This window comes from Pristiophorus japonicus, chromosome 1 (assembly GCF_044704955.1).
Source record: "Pristiophorus japonicus isolate sPriJap1 chromosome 1, sPriJap1.hap1, whole genome shotgun sequence".
Taxonomy (NCBI): Eukaryota; Metazoa; Chordata; class Chondrichthyes; family Pristiophoridae; genus Pristiophorus; species Pristiophorus japonicus.
This window is the reverse complement of record NC_091977.1, coordinates 534542821-534558462: the sequence shown is the minus strand read 5'-3', so window position 1 is coordinate 534558462 and position 15642 is coordinate 534542821. Positions and strand designations below refer to the sequence as shown.

At 46.9% G+C, this 15642-nt stretch overlaps 1 protein-coding gene across 1 annotated transcript in view; it reads left to right on the top strand.

Moving 5' to 3' along the window:
• The window catches only part of LOC139260808 (desmoglein-2-like), a 52086-nt gene that overhangs the window by 18883 nt on the left and 17561 nt on the right, over positions 1-15642 (top strand). The window contains exons 9-11 of the mRNA XM_070877036.1: positions 5864-6049; positions 8895-9184; positions 13936-14081. Coding sequence (XP_070733137.1) covers positions 5864-6049; positions 8895-9184; positions 13936-14081 — 622 coding nt within the window. The remainder of the gene's footprint in view (positions 1-5863; positions 6050-8894; positions 9185-13935; positions 14082-15642) is intronic.

The window sequence follows — 15642 nt, the reverse complement described above, 5'->3', positions numbered from 1 at the left end:
GTTAAGAAAGCAAATGGCATGTTGGCCTTCATAGCAAGGGGATTTGAGTACAGGGGCAGGGAGGTGTTGCTACAGTTGTACAGGACCTTGGTGAGGCCACACCTGGAGTATTGTGTACAGTTTTGGTCTCCTAACTTGAGGAAGGACATTCTTGCTATTGAGGGAGTGCAGCGAAGGTTCACCAGACTGATTCCCGGGATGGTGGGACTGACCTATCAAGAAAGACTGGATCAACTGGGCTTGTATTCACTGGAATTCAGAAGAATGAGAGGGGACCTCATAGAGACGTTTAAAATTCTGACGGGTTTAGACAGGTTAGATGCAGGAAGAATGTTCCCAATGTTGGGGAAGTCCAGAACCAGGGGTCACAGTCTAAGGATAAGGGGTAAGCCATTTAGGACCGAGATTAGGAGAAACTTCTTCACCCAGAGAGTGGTGAACCTGTGGAATTCTCTACCACAGAAAGTAGTTGAGGCCAATTCACTAAATATATTCAAAAGGGAATTAGATGAAGTCCTTACTACTCGGGGGATCAAGGGGTATGGCGAGAAAGCAGGAATGGGGTACTGAAGTTGCATGTTCAGCCATGAACTTATTGAATGGCGGTGCAGGCTAGAAGGGCTGAATGGCCTACTCCTGCACCTATTTTCTATGTTTCTATGTTTCTATGTTTCTATTTCTTAATCTGAGGAAGGACATTCTTGCTATTGAGGGAGTGCAGCGAAGGTTCACCAGACTAATTCCCGGGATGGCAGGACTGACATATGAGGAAAGACTGGATCGACTAGGCTTATACTCACTGGAATTTAGAAGAATGAGAGGGGATCTCATAGAAACTTATAAAATTCTGACGGGACTGGACAGGTTAGATGCAGGAAGAATGTTCCCGATGTTGGGGAAGTCCAGAAACAGGGGTCACAGTCTAAGGATAAGGGGTAAGCCATTTAGGACCGTGATGAGGAGAAACTTTTTCACCCAGAGAATTGTGAACCTGTGGAATTCTCGACCACAGGAAGTTGTTGAGTCCAGTTCGTTTGATATATTCAAAAGGGAGTTAGATGTGGCCCTTACGGCTAAAGGGATCAAGGGTATGGAGAGAAAGCAGGAAAGGGGTTCTGAGGGAATGATCAGCCATGATCTTATTGAATGGTGGTGCAGGCTCAAAGGGCCGAATGGCCTACTCCTGCACCTATTTTTTATATGTTTCATTCCCTAAAGGACATTAGTGACCAGATGGGTTTTTACAATAATCCAGTAGTTTCATGGTTACCATTACTGATACTAGCTTTTTAATTCCAGATTTATCTAATTAACTGAATTTAAATTCCCCAGCTGCCGTGGTGGGATTTGAACTTGTGTCTCTGGATCATCAGTCCAGGCCTCGGGATTACTGGTCCAGTAACATACCCACTATGGTACCATACCCTGATGCTGGCCTCTTGAGCATCCTTGATTTTAATTGGTGACTGTGTCTTTTGCTGCCTGGGCCCTAAGCTCTGGAATTCCCACCCTAAACCTCTCCACCTCTGTCTCCTCCTATAAGACATGACTTAAAACCTACCTCCTTGACCAAGCTTTTGATCACCTGTCCTAATATTTTCTTATGTGGCGCAGTGGCAAATTTAGTTTAATAACGCTTCGGTGAAACGCTTTGGGATGTTAACGGCGCTATATAAATACAAGTTTTTCTGTTGTGTAATTCTGCACAATCACCTTCATTACTACAACTGGTGTTCTGCACTTTTTTCCGTCGGGAAATGAGACCAGTAGAGTTTTACAACATTGAAATGGATTTTAGTTTCTCTCTCTCTGTTAATGGCCCAATTTATCTGTAATGTCTGGAGAAGGATAAAGCAATAATTGCAAGGCAGTCAACATAACGTCAAGGACAATGACCCTAGCGTTAGAGACAGCTATCTGTGACAAAATTAATTGACACTTGGAAAAACATGGGTTCATCAATGATATCCATCACAGATTTGGTAAAGGCCAATTGTGTTTGACTAACTTGATTGAGTTTCTTGATGAACTAATGAAGAAGGTGGATGAGGGTAGTGCGGTGGATGTGGTGTCTATGGACTTTCACAAGCCGTTTGACAAAATGCCACATAATAGACTTCTTCGCAAAATCAGAGCCAGTGGGCTACAGGTCAGAAAGCAGAGTGTGGCGGTAAACGGTGGGTTTTTCAGACTGGAGTGAGTTATACAGGAGTCAGAATTTAGACCACAGTTCTTTTTGCTATATATAAGTTAATGACCTGGACATGGGTATAGAGGGCATAATTTCAAAGTTTGCAGATGACACACAACTTAGTAATATAATAAACAGTCAGAAGGGTACTCATCATCATCAGAGACAGTCCCTCGGGATCGAGGAAGACTTGCTTCCATCCTTAGAATGAGTTCTTAGGTGACTGAACAGTCCAATACGGGAACCACTGTCCCTGTCACAGGTGGGACAGATAGTCGTTGAGAGAAAGGGTGGGTGGGACAGGTTTGCCGCACGCTCTTTCCGTTGCCTACGCTTGGTTTCTGCGTGCTCTTGGCGACGAGACTCGAGGTGCTCAGCGCCCTCCCGGATGCACTTCCTCCACTTAGGGCGGTCTTTGGCCAGGGACTCCCAGGTGTCGGTGGGGATGTTGCATTTTATCAAGAAGGGTGGTAACAGACGTAAGGAGGACGTAGACAGACTGGTGAATTGGGCAGAGACATGGCAGATGCAGAGAAGTGAGAGGTGATGCGTTTTGGCGGAAAGACTGAGGAGAGGCAATCTAAACTAAAGGGTAAAATACTGCAGATGCAGGAAACCTGAAATAAAAACAGAAAATGCTGGAATTGCTCAGCAGGTCAGACAGCATCTGTGGAGAGAGAAACAGAGTTAACGTTTCAGGTTGGCGACCCTTCGTCAAAACTAAATGATGCAATTTTAAAGGGGATGCACGAACAGAGAGACGTGGGGGTATATGTACACAAATGTATGATGGTGGCAGAACCAGTTGAGATGGCTGTTAAAAAAAAAAGCAGATGGAATCCTTGCCGTTATAAATATAGGCATAGAGAACAAAAGCAAGGAAGTTATGTCAAGCCTTTATAAATCACTGGTTCGGCCCCAGATGCAGTATTGTGTCGTATTCTGGGCACCGCACTTTAGGAAGGATGTCAAGGCCGAGGCGAGGGTGCAGAGGGGATTAACCAGAATGGTGCCAGGGATGAGGGACTTCAGCTATGTGGAGGTTCTCCCTCTCTTTCCCTCCCTCCCCTCCTCTCCCTCGCCCCCTCCCTCCCCCTCCCCTTCCTCTACCTCCCCTGCCCTCCCTCTACCTTCCCCTCCCCTCCCTTACCCCTCCCTCGCCCCCTCCCGCTCCCTCTCCTCCCTCTCCTTCCTCTCCCTTTCCCTCCCCTCCCTCTCCTCCACTCCCTTACCCCTCCCCCTCCCTCTCCCTCCCCTCCCTCACCTTCCTCTCCCTCTCCCTCCCCTCCCTCTCCCTCCCCTCCACTCCCTTACCCCTCCCTCTCCTCCCTCTCCCTCTCCCTCCCTTCCCTCCCCCTCCCTCTCCCTCCCTTCCCCTCCCTTACCCCTCCCTCTCCCCCTCCCCTTCCTCTCCTCCCTCCCCTCCCCTCCCTTACCCCTCCCTCTCCCCCTCCCTCTCCCTCCCCTCCCTCTCCCTCCACTCCCTCTCCCCTCCCTTACCCCCTCCCTCTCCATCCCCTCCCTCTCCCTTCCCTCCCTCTCCCTCCCCTCCCTCTCCCTCTCCCTCTTCTCCCTCTCCCTCTGCTCCCCTCCTCTCCCTCTCCCTCCCCTCCCTCTTCCTCTCCCTCCCCTCCCCTCCCTCTCCCTCCCCTCCCCTCCTCCCTCTCCCTCCCTCCCTCTCCCCTTCCTCTCCCTCCACCTCCCTCTCCCCTCCCTGTCCCTCCCCTCCCTCTCACTCCCCTCCCTCCCTCTACCCTTTCCATGCCTTGCCTCCCTCTCCCTCCCCTCCCCTCCCTCATGAAGGGTTTTGATAGAGTGAATAAGGAGACGCTGTTTCTTGTGGCAGGAGGGTCGGTAACCAGAGGGACACAGATTGAAGGTAATTGGCAAAAGAACCAGAGGGGGAGGGGAGGAGAATGTTTTTCACGCAGCGAGTTGTTGTGATTGGGAACGCGCTGCCTGAAAGGGCGGTGGGAGCAGATTCAATAGTAACTTTCAAACAGGGAATTGGATAAATACTTGAAGGGAAACATTTGTAGGGCTGTGGGGGAAGAGTGGGGGGAGTGGGACTAATCGGATCGCTCTTTCACAGGAGCCGGCACAGGCACGATGGGCCGAATGGTCTCCTCCCGACATGTATCAGTCTATGGTCATTCATTAGCATTGGACACATTTTTGCAGGTATAGGTTATATATATAAATACACAATTATGTAAATAAAATTATAAAACACTGGTGTTTTTTTTTACAACAGATACAACAGATCATAATGAGATCTATCTAACACTGATATTCCCTATCATGCTGTGGTTTGAGCTCAAACGTTTAAACATGTACGTGTCTTGTCTACATGTACTCCACCTTGAGGGGGCAACTCTAATCAGCAGAAACCTGGCAGAGATGGTGGTTAAAATCGCCCCAGGCTCGCACCTGTCCGAAAGCCGCCACTCTCTCAACGCCTGCGGTTTTAACCTGCTCCCCTGAGCGGGTGACAGGACACCACCCAGGTCCTTCTTTACAGGTGAAGTTGGGGCCCGGTGACATAATAAGAACTTAAGAACAGAAGAAATAGGAGCAGGAGTCGGCCATACGGCCCCTCGAGCCTGCTCCGCCATTCAATAAGATCATGGTTGATCTGATCATGGACTCAGCTCCACTTCCCTGCCCGCTCCCCATAACCCCTTTACTCCCTTGTTGCTCAAAAATCTGTCTATCTCCGCCTTAAATATATTCAATGACCCAGCCTTCACAGCTCTCTGGGGCAGAGAATTCCACAGATTTACAACCCTCTGAGAGAAGAAATTCCTCCTCATCTCAGTTTTAAATGGGCGGCCCCTTATTCTGAGACTCGTTTTAGTTTCCCCTATGAGTGGAAACATCCTCTCTGCATCCACCTTGTCGAGCCCCCTCGTTATCATAAGTTTCAAGATCACCCCTCATTCTTCTGAACTCCAGTGAGTAGAGGCCAAACCTACTCAACTTATCTTCATAAGTCAACCCCCTCATCTCCGGAATCAACCGAGTGAACCTTCTCTGAACTGCCTCCAATGCAAGTACATCCTTTCTTAAATACGGAGACCAAAACTGTACGCAGTACTCCAGGTGTGGCCTCACTAATACCCTGTACAGTTGTAGCAGGACTTCTCTACTTTTATATTCTATCCCCCTTTGCAATAAAGGCCAACATCATTGAGACCTGACTGTAATTTTAACTCGGGCCTGAGTGGTGAATCCACCGGGGGTTAAAACTGGGGCAGAGTGATTCTAGTTCTGCTTTATTAATGCATTCTATCTTACCGAAGCTCGCACTGTGCTTGGTTGCAATCACCAGAAGACTGCAATAGAGTTTACATATCGTGTTGTATACATTAAATGAACAATTGCACCCTCATGCTCAGGGTACATAAGATGAGTGATACTTGGAGTACTCTTTCCCAGCTATTTATATTTTGCATTGTTCTCCATTTAAAACTAGCTCGTTGATCTTTGTAGCTTGACGAGGACATACCTATTGGCCTTTTTGTGCTTTTGGATGTGAAAGGGATTTACGTTGGATAACTGCAATTACACTTGAATACAATGTCTGCTTCTTTTCCGGAAAGTGAACCATTGAAACTGTGGAATCTCATTCCTGCAGGTAGTAAATTGTTCTTCTTTTCCTCTTGTCTTCAGTACGAAGTAGCTGTGGAAGAAAATTCATTGAATGATGAAGTCATTCGCATAAAAGTGTTTGACAAAGACGAAGTGTCCACGGATAACTGGCTGGGGAAGTTTGACATTATCAAAGGGAACGAAAATGGAAACTTCAGGTTTGAAGTCGATGAAGAGACAAATGAAGGAATATTGATACTTCAAAAGGTAACATTGAAAATCAAGTAAAAGAAAGATTTACATTTCTATAGTGCTCGTCACGATCACCGGAGGTCCCAAAGCGCTTTACAGCCAATGAAGTTCTTTTGGAGTGTAGTCATTGTTGTAATGTGGGAAATGCGGCAGCCAATTTGTGCACAGCAAGCTCCCACAAACAGCAATGTGATAATGACCGGATAATCTGTTTTTGTTATGTTGATTGAGGGATAAATATGGGTCCCAGGACACCGAGGATAACTCCCCTGCTCTTCTTTGAAATAGTGCCATGTGATCCTTTATGTCCACCTGAGAGCACGGACAGGACCCTCGGTTAAAAGTAATCCGAAAGATTACCTCCGGCAGTGCGGCACTCCCGCAGCGTTGCACCGGGAGTGTCAAGTCTAGATTTTTGTGCTCAAGTCTCTGGAGTGGGGCTTGGAACTCACAACCTTCTGACTCAGAGGCCAGAGAGTGCTGCCCACTGAGCCACTGACTGACACGTTAAACCTGTGGTAGGATGCGGTGGAAGGAGCGGAGAGCAAGAGATCACTATAATAAGGACATTAAAGGAACGGCTGGGCCCAGCAGTTACTGGGAAAATCCCGGCAAGTTTAATGGCGCTCGCCATTATCATGCCAACCACTTGTGGCGAGGCAGGATCGCCCCGTGAATCACGAACCGCCACAAGTTGCTGGACGGTTTGCGCTGCTCCGCCTTCAGCCTCGCGGAAACAGCAGCTCGCCTTCACCCTCCCCGTGGGTCTCAAGAAGTTGTTGCATCCGTGCATTAATTACCCATTAAACTCACCACCGAAAGTTAGCGTAACAGCGTAAGAACAGTTTTAATGATGAGATTTATGTTCCTGCAATACCACTCAACCTTTCCGACCCGGAAAGTGAACCATTGAAACTGGAATCTCATTCCTGCAGGTAGTAAATTGTTCTTAGAGGCTTTTTTAAAATGTTTAATATTTTTTCCTATTTTTCCTTTATGTCTCTCTTACTTTTAATCTCTCTTTCTCTTCTGTTCGTTCACTGATGTGTCTCTAATTCACCCTATTTCCTGCTCCGTTGTTCCTCTGTTTCTTTTTCAATCCTTCAATCTCACCGGTGAAGGAGATAGACATTAGGTCCCATCATTCACTGAGCTCCCAGATGCCCTATTGCCCTCGCCGCAAAAATATTTCCCCTTCAACAACTTACAACATCCTTTACTTCCCCGGACCGCTCCTACTCTGACCTCTCTGTCCTCGACCTCTCACCCTGCTCCAATGAGACAGTTCAGAGAAGGTTCACGAGATTGATTCCTGAGATGAAGGGGTTGTCTTATGAAGAAAGGTTGAGCCTGTATTTTAGAAGAATGAGAGGTGATCTTATTGAAATGTTTAAGATTCTTAGGGGGCTTGGCAGGGTAGATGCAGAGAGGATGTTTCCCCTCTTGGGGGAATCTAGAACTAGGGGGCATAGTTTCAGAATGAGAGGTTGCCCATTTAAAACTGAGATGAGGAGAAATTTCTTCTCTCAGAGGGTTGTAAATCTGTGGAATTCTCTGCCCCAGAGAGCTGTGGAGGCTGGGTCATTGAATATATTTAAGGTGGAGATAGACAGATTTTTGAGCGATAAGGGAGTAAAGGGTTATGGGGAGCGGGCAGGGAAGTGGAGCTGAGTCCATGATCAGATCAGCCATGATCTTATTGAATGGCGGAGCAGGCTCGAGGGGCCGTATGGCCGACTCCTGCTCCTATTTCTTATGTTCTCAACGTAAGCTCAAGGAACAGCACCTCACCTTTCGATTCGGCACTTTACAGCCTTCCGGACTCAACATCGAGTTCAACAATTTCAGACCATAACCTCTGCCCCCATTTCTTCAGACGGCAACTATCGATGATTCTGCCATTCCTATTTACACCTCCTCTAGATGCAGCTGTTGTTCCTTTATGTTATATCTTCAGTCCAACTCAATCAATTCAGAGAAGCTCTCAAAGTCTCGCTGTCGGTTGGCTGAATCCGCCACCAGCAAAAATTGCAGCTTTTTGACCCGGTTTATCCCATCCTCGTCACCATCGTCATATCTTCAGTGCAACTCACAAACACACACACAACCTTAAGATGGCAGAACACGCTGGAACTCTAGGTCAGGTGACCTGTTCCCTCTTTATTATAAACAGCACTGGCTGCAGTGCCACAGGAGTCCACAGGTGGAGCTATATATATTACACTTGTCCCATTCTCATCCCCTTTCACCTCGTGCCATCATCCCTTTTGTCATTTAATCTCTCCTGCCTTCCATCTCTTCACGGACCTTCCCTTTAGTTCTTTCCTCCCCTTCCCCACCTTTCTCTGCCATTGTATTTGCTTAAAACCTCTTACTGTTGTGTATGTATAATATAAGTACACTCAGTGTACAGTTACATAAGACTACTGGATGTATCTTCACACTGTATACACTATGCCTGTACCACCAGAGAGTGCAACTGGTGGAGACCGAGGGGACACCTGTACACGACAGGTAACCAGGTATAAAAGGGAGCTCACCTTACTGTAACCTCACTCAGGAGCTGCAATAAATGGACTAAGGTCACAGTTCATGTGGAGTCATTACTGGAGTCCTTACAGACACAATACTTACATCTCTAACCACTTCCAGTTTTGACGAAGGGTCACCGACCTGAAACGTTAACTCTGTTTCTCTCTCCGCAGATGCTGCCCAACCTGCTGAGTGTCTCCGACAGTTTCTGTTTGTGTTTAAAATATCCTTTGTCTGACTTAGGAATTTGACTCAAAAAGCTTTTTTGAGGCGGTGTTTAGTGTGTCTCCCGTGTCTCTGCCAACATTTTTGTTTCTCCCTCCCCCAGGAACTGGATCATGAGGTATCTGCAGTCAATAATTTGATCCTTGCAGTCTCCAATAAGGCATCGTATCACTCGTCTGTGATCAGTGGAGGAGGAGGTGGAGGAGCTGGAGGTGTTGGGAAACAAGTTACCATAAAAGTCAATGTGAAAGATAAGAAAGAAGGCTTCTCGTTCCAGCCAACAACAAAGCGAATCATGATTTCTGAAGATAAGACAAAAATCAAAATTCATCAAACGCTTGGAAGGTATCCGGCCATCAGTGCCGATACTGGGAAAGAAAGTGAAAGAACAAGGTAAAGTAGTAAGCGTGTGTGTGTGTGTGTATGGTTTGTGCATGTGTGTGTGTGATGTGTGTATGTACGTATGGTGTGTCTGTGTGTGTGCGTGAGTGTGTGTGGTCTGCGTGTTCGTGTGTGTGAGTGTATGTGCATGTCCGCGTATGTGTGCGTGATTGTAGTATGTGTGTGTATGGTGTGTGTAGTGTGTGTGTGTGTGTGTAGTGTGTGTGTGTATATAGTGTGTGAAACATAGAAACATAGAAAATAGGTGCAGGAGTAGGCCATTCGGCTCTTCGAGCCTGCACCACCATTCAATGAGTTCATGGCTGAACATGCAACTTCAGTACCCCATTCCTGCTTTCTCGCCATACTCCTTGATCCCCCTAGTAGTAAGGAATACATCTAACTCCTTTTTGAATATATTTAGTGAATTGGCCTCAACAACTTTCTGTGGTAGAGAATTCCACAGGTTCACCACTCTCTGGGTGAAGAAGTTCCTCCTCATCTCGGTCCTAAATGGCTTACCCCTTACCCTTAGACTGTGACCCCTGGTTCTGGACTTCCCCAACATTGGGAACATTCTTCCTGCATCTAACCTGTCGAAACCCATCAGAATTTTAAACGTTTCTATGAGATCCCCTCTCATTCTTCTGCACTCCAGTGAATACAAGCCCAGTTGATCCAGTCTTTCTTGATATGTCAGTCCCGCCATCCCGGGAATCAGTCTGGTGAACCTTCGCTGCACTCCCTCAATAGCAATAATGTCCTTCCTCAAGTTAGGAGACCAAAACTGTACACAATACTCCAGGTGTGGCCTCACCAAGGCCCTGTACAACTATAGTAACACCTCCCTGCCCCTGTACTCAAATCCCCTCGCTATGAAGGCCAACATGCCATTTGCTTTCTTAACCGCCTGCTGTACCTGCATGCCAACCTTCAATGACTGATATACCATGACACCCAGGTCTCGTTGTACCTCCCCTTTTCCTAATCTGTCACCATTCAGATAATTGTCTGTCTCTCTGTTTTTACCACCAAAGTGAATAACCTCGCATTTATCCACATTATACTTCATCGGCCACTCACCTAACCTATCCAAGTCACTCTGCAGCCTCATAGCATCCTCCTCGCAGCTCACACTGCCACCCAACTTAATGTCATCCGCAAATTTGGAGATACTACATTTAATCCCCTCGTCTAAATCATTAATGTACAATGTAAACAGCTGGGGCCCCAGCACAGAACTTTGCGGTACCCCACTAGTCACTGCCTGCCATTCTGAAAAGTACTCATTTACTCCTACTCTTTGCTTCCTGTCTGCCAACCAGTTCTCAAACCATGTCAGCACACTACCCCCAATCCCATGTGATTTAACTTTGCACATTAATCTCTTGTGTGGGACCTTGTCGAAAGCCTTCTGAAAGTCCAAATACACCACATCAACTGGTTCTCCCTTGTCCAGTCTACTGGAAACATCCTCAAAAAATTCCAGAAGATTTGTCAAGCATGATTTCCCTTTCACAAATCCATGCTGACTTGGACCTATCATGTCACCTCTTTCCAAATGCGCTGCTATGACATCCTTAATAATTGATTCCATCATTTTACCCACTACTGATGTCAGGCTGACCGGTCTATAATTCCCTGTATTCTCTCTCCCTCCTTTTTTAAAAAGTGATGTTACATTGTCTACCCTCCACTCCATAGGAACCGATCCAGAGTCTATGGAATGTTGGAAAATGACTGTCAATGCATCCGCTATTTCCAAGGCCACCTCCTTAAGTACTCTGGGATGCAGTCCATCAGGCCCTGGGGATTTATCGGCCTTCAATCCCATCAATTTCTCCAACACAATTTCCCGACTAATAAGGATTTCCCTCAGTTCCTCCTCCTTACTAGACCTTCTGACCCCTTTTATATCCGGAAGGTTGTTTGTGTCCTCCTTAGTGAATACCGAACCAAAGTACTTGTTCAATTGGTCTGCCATTTCTTTGTTCCCCGTTATGACTTCCCCTGATTCTGACTGCAGGGGACCTACATTTGTCTTCACTAACTTTTTTCTTTTTACATATCTATGGAAGCTTTTGCAATCCGTCTTAATGTTCCCTGCAAGCTTCCTCGCGTACTCTATTTTCCCTGCCCTAATCAAACTCTTTGTCCTCCTCTGCTGAGCTCTAAATTTCTCCCAATCCCCGTGTTCGCTGCTATTTCTGGCCAATTTGTATTCCACTTCCTTGGCTTTAATACTATCCCTGATTTCCCTTGATAGCCACGGTTGAGCCATCTTGCCTTTTTTATTTTTACGCCAGACAGGGATGTACAATTGTTGTAGTTCATCCATGCGGTCTCTAAATGTCTGCCATTGCCCATCCACTGTCAACCCCTTAAGTATCATTCGCCAATCTATCCTAGCCAATTCATGCCTCATACCTTCAAAGTTACCCTTCTTTAAGTTCTGGACCATGGTCTCTGAATTAACTGTTTCATTCTCCATCCTAATGTAGAATTCCACCATATTATGGTCACTCTTCCCCAAGGGGCTTCGCACAACGAGATTGCTAATTAATCCTCTCTCATTACACAACACCCAGTCTAAGATGGCCTCCCCCCTAGTTGGTTCCTCGACATATTGGTCTAGAAAACCATCCCTTATGCATTCCAGGAAATCCTCCTCCAATATATTGCTTCCAGTTTGGTTAGCCCAATTTATATGCATATTAAAGTCACCCATGATAACTGCTGCACCTTTACTGCACGCACCCCTAATTTCCTGTTTGATACCCTCCCCAACATCACTACTACTGTTTTGAGGTCTGTACACAACTCCCACTATCATTTTTTACCCTTTGGTGTTCTGCAGCTCTACCCATATAGATTCCACATCATCCAAGCTAATGTCCTTCCTAACTATTGCATTAATTTCCTCTTTAACCAGCAATGCTACCCCACCTCCTTTTCCTTTTATTCTATCCTTCCTGAAGGTTGAATACCCCTGGATGTTGAGTTCCCAGCCCTGATCATCCTGGAGCCACGTCTCTGTAATCCCAATCACATCATATTTGTTAACATCTATTTGCACAGTTAATTCATCCACCTTATTATGAATACTCCTTGCATTAAGACACAAAGCCTTCAGGCTTGTTTTTTTAACACCCTTTGTCCTTTTAGAATTATGATGTAGTGTGGCCCTTTTTGTTTCTTGCCTTTGTTTACTCGGCCTTCCACTATTGCTTTTTACCTTTCTACCATCTGTTTCTGACTCCATATTACTTCGCCCTGTCTCGCTGCATAGGTTCCCATCCCCCTGTGTGTGTGTGCGTATGGTGTGTGTAGTGTGCACGTGTAATGTGTGTGTCGTGTGTGTGTGTGCATATAGTATGTGTGTGTGTAGTGTGTGCATGTAGTGTGTGTGTTTGTATGTACGTGTCTGTGTGATGAGTATGTGTGGTATGTGTGTGTATGCGCGTGGTGTGTGCGTGCGTGCCTGTGTGTATGTGCGTGTCTGTGTGTACATGTCTGTGTGATGAGTGTGTCTGGTAGGTGTGTGTATGCATGGTGTGTGCAATTGCATGGCTGTTTGTTGTGTGTGTGTATGTGCGTGTCTGTGTGTGTGTGTATGTGTGTGTGTGTCTGTGTGTGTGTGTGTGTATACGTGCGTGTCGGTGTATGTGTGTCTGTGTGTGTGTGCGTGTCTGTGTGTATGTGCGTGTCTGTGTGTACATGTCTGTGTGATGAGTGTGTCTGGTAGGTATGTGTATGCATGGTGTGTGTGCAATTGTATGGCTGTTTGTGGTGTGTGTGTATGTGCGTGTCTGTGTATGTGTGTGTGTGTGTGTCTGTGTGTGTGTGTGTGTATACGTGTGTGTCTGTATGTGCGTCTGTGTGTGTGTGTGTGTTTGTGTGTGTGTGTGTGTCTGTGTGTCTGTATGTGCGTGTGTGTGAGAGTATGTGTGTGTGTGTGGTGTGTGTGTGCGCGTGTCTGTGTGCGCTTGTGTATGGTGTATGTGTGTAGTGTGTGGGCCCAGGAAAGGCGAGTGCCCAGGGGCAGCACGGGACAGCCCACACTGTGATATGTGTGCGCACTGGGTCCGTGCAGCAGAGCAGGACTCCAGTCGTCCTGGTCCTCTGTGTGTGTGTGTGTGTGTGTGTATGCATGCGTGTCTGTGTATGTGTGTCTGTGTGTGTGTGTGTGTGTGTGTCTGTGTGCGGTGTGTGTGTGTGTGTGTGAGTGTGTGAACGTGCGTGTCTGTGTATGTGTGCCTGTGTGTGTGCGTGTGTGTGTGTCTGTGTGTGGTGTGTGTGTGTGTGTGTGTGTGTGGTGTGTGTGTGTATGTGCGTGTCTGTGTATGTGTGTCTGTGTGTGGTGTGTGTGTGGTGTGTGTGTGTATGTGCATGTCTGTGTATGTGTGTCTGTGTGTGGTGTGTGTGTGTGTGTGTATGTGTGTGTCTGTGTGTGGTGTGTGTGTGGTGTGTGTGTGTGTGAGTGTGTGTCTGTGTGTGGTGTGTGTGTGTATGTGTGTGTCTGTGTGTGTGCGTCTTTGTGTGCGTGTGTGTGTGCGTGTGTGTCCGTGTGTATGTATGTGTGGGTCTGCGTGTGTGGGTTGTGTGCATGTGTGTCTATGTGCATGAGGTGTCTGTGTGTATGTGCGTGTCTGTGTATATGTACGTGCCTGTGTGTGCGTGTCTGTGTGTGGTGTGTGTAACACATGGTATGTGTACATACATGTTTGCAAAAACTAATACCTACTTTAAATGTTTTCAAACAGATATGCAAAGAACTCAGATCCAGCAAACTTCTTCAACATTGACTCCAAAACTGGGGAGATTACCCTGGCCAACTTGCCTGACCATGAGTCTGAGCATGTGGTTGATGGAAAGTATACAGCAACTGTTCTGGCTATAGATAATGAGGGTGAGTGGCTGTCGAGTTTGAATACAGCGTTCAGCTTTACAGTGAGATTTTGAAAGCCCTGAAAAGATGTAGAGGATGCTTTTTGTCTCATTAACAGGCGCACATGAACATGTGCCCTGTTTCCAGCATGCATCGCACACAGTGCTGTTCATACCTATAACTAATGGTCACTCAGTATTGCAAGATAAGAGTGTATATTGAAGTGTAAAAGGACCCATTTTCAGACCGTTTATAGGTCCTGTTTCCCAGATTTTCATAGTAAGCATCACGTTTTGTTTCCCATATGATCCCACCTTCCTCATTACTCTCCCAGTGCCTTTTAATAGAAAAATGGGTGCAGTAGTAAGCCATTCGGCCCTTCGAGTCTGCACCGCCATTCAATATGATATGATCTATCTCAACACCATGGGGCTAGAACCTCTTCTTTTGAGCTTAGCGTCCAAAAATGGGCGTTATTTCTGTAGTGGGCATGAAAAAAGGGTTTTCAGATCGCCGGCTTCTCACCCTTTCTCAAAACACCTGGTGATTCCTTAACATCAAAGGGTATAATCACACTTAACGTCAATCAACTTAAACTTCAACTGTCACCAAGGCAATATCAAATGGGCGGGAGCGTTAAATTTTTCTGATCTTCTGCCGTAAAGTGTGGCCGTCCTTAGCGACGGCATGGCAACGCTCCATTCCCGCGATTCAGGAGGTCAAGGGTCACCATGACATGCGTAGAAGAGGAGACAGCGAGGGAGGGAGCTCAGAGGCGCTGAAGGCCTGTGTGACTGCGGTGTGTGCTTGTCTGGCTGTTGTGGGAGGCACGACAGAGATTCACCAGCAGCAAAAAGCCCACTAAGCACCAAGAACATAGTTGGCACTGAGTTTTTGTCCAACAATTAACATAAAATGGAAGGGATGGAGGAGGCCCTGGAGCTGGTAGCCAGGAACACTGGTGGCAGAGGGCTCCCAGTGGTCCCGGAGCGGCGCACTGCACCCCAAGGTGCTGCACCCCCATTACCCACCACACGTGAGAACCAGCAGCAACATCTTGCTTATGGCTCGGAGCACGCTCCCAACTCGGGACCGTCCTCTCCCATATCCGTCCAAGCAGCACTTCGGCCGACACCGCCCCCCCGCAATGAATCATCGCCTGAGGCCCTCCTCGGCCAGGAGGCTTGAAATCAGGAGGGTATGGATAAGGTGTAGAGGGGGGAAGGAGAAGCGGGGAGGTCAGCGGGGGTAGGGTTGGTTTGTACAGAAATACTGATGATTTCAGACCAATGTTCGGTTTAAATGTTTTTTATTTAACAAAACCTTGCAGCCCATTGGCTCAGATAGCTGCACCATTACACGCTGGTGATTCCTTCACATCAAAGGGTATAATCACACTTAACTTCAATCAACTTAAACTTTAACTGTCACCAAGGTGATGCCCACCATTGATGTATGACCTGCACACCCAGCAGTGTGTCAACCTTGTAAATAACACCAACGTTGTTTCAGACAAAGCGATCATTGATGAGCTCCTGACATAAGGCTCTTGCAGCTATCATGCCACCATGGGCCCTATCAT